General features: G+C 43.7%; 1 protein-coding gene across 1 annotated transcript; it reads right to left on the reverse strand.

Moving 5' to 3' along the window:
• Window positions 1–3122: 3122 nt before the first annotated feature.
• Window positions 3123–5114, reverse strand: atoh1a (atonal bHLH transcription factor 1a). The gene is made up of 2 exons (XM_076731528.1): window positions 4416–5114; window positions 3123–4123 (listed from the first exon to the last, which is right to left on the reverse strand). Exons 1-2 carry the CDS (start codon window positions 4684–4686, stop codon window positions 3267–3269), a joined length of 1128 nt encoding a protein of 375 aa, XP_076587643.1. The 5' UTR covers window positions 4687–5114; the 3' UTR covers window positions 3123–3266.
• Between the last annotated feature and the right edge of the window lie 2103 nt (window positions 5115–7217).

Here is a 7217-nt window from a genome sequence, read left to right on the forward strand (position 1 = left end):
ACCTCAACCTGACCAGCATACCACCTGTTGAGGATAGGCTGTTTTTACCTCCCAATTTCTATAGGTAGGCTACCACCACTGTTTGAAGAAATAAAGCTTGTTAGTCATACAGACCAAATAATGCAGCCGTATTATTTCAGAAAAGCGTCTTATTTGAAGACCCCCTTCAGCCATCTAAAATTCAAAATGAGACAAATTTACCCTCCACCGAAGTCATTCCATTCAACAGTTCTATGTATTAAGCTGAAGTTGGGGAGATTGAGTCAGCCTGTTAGAATTCGCGCATCATGGTTTTTGCGGTGAGCCATGAATTTAAACGCAAATATTATGCAAACTCGCCTCTAAGCACAGGCACAGATATCCATTTCCCCCTTAACCACATTTGGTGGTTTCTTATTTGCATGGCACACATGAGTGCTTTAGAACAAACAAACAAAGAAACATTTTCGTTGAAACTGAAACAGTCCATAAAAGCGCTGTTCTCTTCCTTGAGCAGAATTCCTGCACACCGTATTCATTTGATCCTATTTCAGCCTGCGCTAATAGAAAAGAAAAACAAGGGAAATCCCAATGATCATTCGGACCTGAAAGTAGATTTCAGCGCTAATTTAATCCTTTCAAAACCCTACAACGGAATCACGATGACTTCTCTTGTATTTTCCAACAGAGAACAGTCATTGTGCTGCTGTATTTCTTCAGTATCCCTTTAAAATGTTTACTGAAACTTGATCTCTTTTCACCGCAACACGAACTCGCTGCAGATGGCTGTCTGATCATACTCAGATACAGTTCTACCTGCATAAATTCTGTTAATAATTTAACACAGCATCCTCATTATATTTCCCTTTATTCCATGCCTTCAAGAGGCGAGCAAAGGGGCACGGATTGTGATTGGCTGAAAGCAGTGGGTGGGAGACAGGGCAGTGACAGGTAGCTCACTTTCATAAATAATTTCCAAGTATTTTGCTTTTTTTGGTACCACGCCCCGTTGTTAGCCAGAGTTCTGAAACACAGACGAGTCGCAAATAAGTTGGAGAAGGAGAAAAAAAAACTTCAGGACAGGTTGCCAGAGCCGGTGTGAGCGTGGCGCGCGCGTCCACGTCCACGTGCGCGTTTGTTTGAGTTGATGGAGAAAGAGAAAGAAAGGAGGAGAGAGGAGGAGGTGTACCGACGTGTGTGTGTGTGTGTGTGTGTGTGTGTGTGTGTGTGTGTGTGTGTGTAGGTCTTTCTTTAGTTGGGAAAGTGTGTTCCCTCTCGAGTCAGGTCCTCGGGGACACGGTGGGGACCCGCGAGCGCTCACCAGCTGACAGCGCGTGCTTCATTGGGGCCATCCAACACCTCGGCCCACGAGCCTGCCAACAATAGCCTGAAATTAATGCACACTCCCCATTACCAAATCTGGTATTCACCAAATGGACTACATGGCAACAGTTCAGGAAAAAAAAAAAAAAAAAGTTTTCGCCTACTGCAGAGAAGATTGTTGCAAGAAAAAAACATTGTGCTGTAATTTAATGCAGCGTTTCTCTGTGTCAAAGTTACCACAAACATTACACTCAATCACAGGACAGTATAGGCCAGGGGGCGCGTGCACCTGCAGCATATGGCGAGCGAGCGCGTGTTGGACACGTTTCACGTCGCTGCTAGTTTGCGATAAATTAAGTCTACGTAAGAGGAGATCAAGTGTTGAAAGTTTCTTTAATTAAATGGAAATACCTGCTTATGTGGCTTAGTAGCCTGCAGATCGTTCCCCCACACCACATTGGTCGTTAAACAGTAAACTTTTTTCTTTTTTTCTTTTCTTTTTTTTTTCTTTTTTTCTTTTCTTTTCTTTTTTTTTTGCACGTTACTATACCGAAATCCCACAAGGCCTTATAAGGTCCTCATTTACTGTGGTTACGTTACTTACTTAGGCTACGTTTTAAAAAATATATTACGGATACTGTAGATTTCGTTACAGGTAATATATGTGATTTTGAGAAGAAGTTGATTGAATATTTTATTACCTTTACTTTTTTTATTTATCTATTCATTGAAACTAGTATAATAGTCGTTATTATTATTATTATTATTATTATTATTATTATTATTATTATTATTATTATTATTATTATTATTATTTATAGTGTTATGTGTTAGTGGTCGCTATAGTGTAGAAGTCATAAGCCTCTTCTAGAGTAACAAGCTCTAACTCTCCTAACTGACATTTACCAATCTTAATTAACAACCAGTTAAACGTTTTATTATTATTATCATCATTATTATTGGAAAAGTTTTAGATGGAAATAAATGATCAAGATTTAGTTCAAGAACAATTGTTGATAAAATAGTTCATTGCAAATATCTGGAAAGGTGCGTGGAAACAACAGACAAAGGAAGATTACATTTTCATTTGCTTTTTTATTCCCAAAATCAAATTAACATAACAATAAATGGCATAAAGATAGCTTTTTTTTTCCAGCAAATTTAACTATGGAGTTATAAAAAGCAAAGTGAAAAATATCAGCAATAAATACATGTCAATTAATCTCATCCAGTGAAAGCAAAAGACACACAAGTTCATCTGAAGATACAAAAGAAAGTACAAAAGAAGGCAGCAATGATGGCTACATTAAATAGGCTATTTGTATGGAATTGGCAGTACTACACTAGCAAACAAAGCAAAACAAAATCGTTTATGGTTTGGAAACAAAAGTCGCATTTCTCAAGCCTCTGGCTCGCATAGCTATTTTTAAAGTGCACATCATGAACTTTTGAAGTTGTAAAACAAAATACATTATACGTACAAATTGACAAATAAAAACATTAATCACAACAAAAATGATATTATAGCTACAAAAAAAGTTTTTTTTTACATTATCAAATATAAGCAATTATCCATAAAGTTGTAATTTTGCGGAAGACAGATTTTTGGTCGGAGTAACGTGGGAGATACCCATGGCAGTGCTGCGCGCGACATGGCAGAGGGGTCTTCCAGCCACGTCTCCATGGAAACTGGAAATTATAGGCTATACATCTATTGGCAGAACCGAATTAGGCCTATCTCACATACAAAATAATGTTTAGACTAAGCAACAAGTTGATAAAATAGAATTATTGTTAAAAATTGAACATGACGTTTTTGAAGAAGCACTAATTTCTATCCTCTTAAAATCATTTTGTTAGCAACAGAGTATGATTGACACGGTTTACGGACATTACTTTGTTGTAGGCTACAGCGAACCTTTAATATAGTCTGTTAATTATTATTATTGTTTTTTTCTGATCATTCAGAAAGAAACAGTGTGGTGATGGTGGCTGCGTAGCTTCAGGTCTGAAAGGTCATCTTCCTCACTTGAGTGGATCTCCATCGCTATTTCATCCGAGTCACTGAAGTGGGAGTGTGGGGAAAACTCTCCGTCGCTCCGGGGAGACTCTTTCCTCCCACCTCCGACCGGTGCGAGCGAACTGCCTGCCCGGGTGGAGGGCGAAGGAGAGGGCGAGCACATCGCTTCCTCAACCATGGCAGAAAACGAACCGTCGTCGAAGGAGGAGCGGAAAGGCATCCCGCTGATGTGGACAGGTAAGCTGCTACCTGAGACGGACACGGCCGTCGCTGTCCTACAGGTTGTAGGGGACGGGGAAGCCCTGTCCTTCGTTGCGTCAAAACCAACGGCGGTTGACATCACAATGTCACAGTTTGGCGAGTTGTTGTTGTTGTTGTTGTTGTTGTTGTTGCTGTTTGCGACGTCGTTACTGCTGCTGCTGGAGGAGACCGGACCTTGGAGCAGCTCAGCCAGAGCGTTGATGTAAATCTGCGCCATCTGTAAAGTTTCATATTTGGAGAGCTTCTTGTCGTTGTCAAACGCCGGGATGACGCTGCGCAGCTCGTCAAACGCGTGGTTAAGCCCGTGCATCCGCCTCCTCTCGCGCGCGTTGGCGGCCACGCGCCTCTGCTTCTGGACCCCGGTGACAGGCTTGCTGGACGGGGCTCTCTGTCTCGTGGATGTGTCATCATCGGACCCGCTGACCGTGCCTTTAAGACGGCACAGGTCCCTGACTTTGAGCGAAGAAGAGGAGGGGCTCTTGGCAGTTTTTCTGTAGCTGGGAGGGCTGGGATGGCCCAAGGACTCCGGGGAGCCGCTCTCTGAAAAATTAAGACAAAATTTAATTAACTGTCCCGGTTTGACAACAGCCTATAATACGTACAAAGATTTATGCTCTTTTGCCTGTTTCTAACGCATAATGATGTTTTAATTGTACAAAATAAACTTTACTGTAAAGTAATGCTCCTTCTGCCTATTTGAGACCTTCAGCGCACGCACCAGGACCTAATCACCAATGCCAACCTCAGTTGCCTGTTGCATGTGATGTTGCATTGCAGATGACATTGCTTTGAAATGTTGTCTACAAAGTAATTTCTCAGCGGCGTGTCTCACCGTGGTAGGAGCCGGTGCTCGAACAGGGCGAGTGCCGCAGGTAGTCGGGTGAAGTGGCGTGTGCCGCACAGGTGCCAGAAGGTTGCACCAGAGCCAGCCAGGCGCGTGGATCGCTGCCGCTGTCCACGAGCGTCAGTCCAGGTTCGTAGCGGGACTCCTCGAGCTGCTGATCCACGCCCCTCTCCACCACTCTCGGGCTCTGCTGCCGCGAGTCGAGGACTGCCACCTCCCGTGCGCCTTTGCTCCACTCTTCCACGCTTCGGACATCCATGTTTCCAAAAAACCCCTAAAGATACGCAAAGTTAAACGGACTAACGATATTAGGGGGGAAAAAAAGTTCTTGGAGGCACGCACTGCTATGCTGTCGCAATGTGTAAATATGACTGTCGCGTGCAGAACTCCTTCTCTGGTGTCTCAAGGCGCGGCGTCGTTTTAAAAAGCGGCACGCGTCTGGGAGCCCCCCTCCTCGCGCTGGTCGCGTGTTGACGTCCAATGAGAAGTCTTGGTAAAGCCCGAGAGAGGTGATTATGGCCCCCTGAAGCCGCAGTGTTTATGATAACGTTACAATTTAAGGAGTGTTTAACGCAAGGGAGGTAAGGGGAACCTCCCACAGGACGCACGTGCATGGGGTGGTGACGGTTTTAGGTGAGGAGCGTGGACGGCGCGAGACGTGCGCAGAATTCCTACCTGTCCGTGTGTCTATCCTCCCAGGCATGACAGAGGGAGAGAGGAGGAAAAGAGAGGGAGCAGAAAAGGTTGAAAATGATTAATTTGCATGGACTGTCTCAGCTGTATCGCGTGTAGTGTTATCCTCAGTGTAATGGCTGTATTTTAGTGTGTGCATTGGCAGCAGTAAAGCCATGATCAGTTCAATGCTCTCCACTAGAACCCCCCGACTCCTCTAAGTTCAAGTCAGCACAGGCGGCGCATCACACATACACCTATCACAGTCACTGATGGGACTCAAAGAAAATCATCGAAGAAAATACTTTTCATGGGATTTCATGTCAATAAAAACATTATACATTTTTTTTCTAAGTTTACAAAATAATTACATTTCTTCCCCCAACTGTGACAAAGATGCATGGACGAAGTTGTGGAGTTAAAGTTGAGTGAGAAAACTTTGACAAAAAAAAAAGAAAAAAAAAAGAAAAAAAAAATGGGGTGGGGGGGTGGGTGGTTAATTAAAACTTCTCCAAAAGTTAGCTGGAGAAAAAGGATCCAAACCCCCCCACCCCCCACCCCCCCACAAAAAAGGGGTGGGGTGGTGGTGGTGGTGGGGGGGTAGCTTCTGGGGCTCGCGCGCTTATTGTCAATTCATTCATTCTAAGATCATCTACAGTTTCCATTTTTCTTTTGTAGCGGCTCTAAAACCTTTTGATCCAGCTCTCGGAACGCCCTGTCGGTAAAAAGGGCTTCACAGGGAACGGAAACATGAGCAGGGGTCTCGCGCTTAGCACTGTTTCCGCACTGACACGAGCTGTATGTGGCGCGCGGTTGCAACTGGAAGCCGTGAGGGGAAAGTAACATGCACGCGAGCACACACTCAGAGAGACGGACGGAAGTACACACAGACAGAACATGATGTGGACCTAAACTGTGACAACTTCTTACTTCCAGTATTCACCTTGGAATGCTATTGTTCAATCCTTTATCAGACATTTTAATGAGAGCTGTGAGGTTGGAAGGAAAGCGCGTGTAGCTACAGGCGACAAAATAAACTTTGGACAAATTATAGCTATTTAGGGAACCACCTGATCAAAGTAACCATGCTTGGTGAAATGCACACTTTAGACCTAACCTGGTAAATGAACAATGGGCTAATTGCTGGGTAGGTAATTACCACGGTCGACTATAGTTGCATACAGTAGCTCAATGTATGAGGCACAGTGATCGTGAGCCTACTGCTCACACTGTGAGGAAGGCTAAGACTCCATTCAATTCACAACGTTGATATAAAAAAATATAACATTTGCCATGAATCGTTAAAAATAAGGGTTTTGGTGCTTATTCTGAAAAGACGAGCCTCTTAACGAGGGGAGATGGGAATTGTGGGAAAAACACAACTTGTGGGAAGAAATCCTCGAATTTCAGAGATAACCCGACATCAATCTTTTCTATTTTTTATTCATGTATTCATCATGGGGACGTCTTGCGGGCTAGAGGTCTGGCGCCGAGCGTTCGCCCCCTCTTCCCACCTACAAGCCCCCCATCCAACGGGCCGGGCCGGGCTCCTGAAGCTACCGACAGGTTGGATATTGTAGCTGGCGATTATTAAAGTGTCGCAGCCACAATGGAGACTCTATGTTCCATTGGTCACGCCTGGGGGGCTCCTCGAGGGAGGAGGGGAGGGCTCCCATTCCAATGCGCGAGAGGAGTCTGCGTGCTGCCGCTTCTCATTCCCGTCTCCTGGGAGACCGGGGCGCGACGGGCACGAGACTGGAGTGAGGGGAGCTGGACAGGGACTTCAAAACTTAACTGTAGCCTGTCCTAAACTCACGAAATGCTGTTTTAAAGAAATGTTTTTGAAGCTCTAAAATTAGCCACAAGGGAACTTTCTATTGTCTCCAAACTTTCCGAGTCTGAGTTATTGAATAATTATTTCAGACAGTATATAAACAGAAATATTAATGGGTATTAAAAGTTCTCATTTATCTCAAATACCTTATTTGATTGTTTTAGTTAAAAGGTTACTTATTAGTAAACATAATAATTTGTATTTTACATCCAAAATATGTAATCAACTTACAAAGTATGATGTATTATACATTCAAATATTACAATTGAAATCACCCCTACCAT

This window comes from Chaetodon auriga, chromosome 5 (assembly GCF_051107435.1).
Source record: "Chaetodon auriga isolate fChaAug3 chromosome 5, fChaAug3.hap1, whole genome shotgun sequence".
NCBI classification, from domain to species: Eukaryota; Metazoa; Chordata; class Actinopteri; order Chaetodontiformes; family Chaetodontidae; genus Chaetodon; species Chaetodon auriga.

Bases quoted from the DNA above. Each gene is read 5' to 3' on its own strand.
- atoh1a (XM_076731528.1), bottom strand. From the start codon at position 4,686: ATGGATGTCCGAAGCGTGGAAGAGTGGAGCAAAGGCGCACGGGAGGTG. The intron at 4,124-4,415 runs GTGAGACACGCC...TTAATTTTTCAG, and splicing joins GAGCACCGGCTCCTACCACG to AGAGCGGCTCCCCGGAGTCC.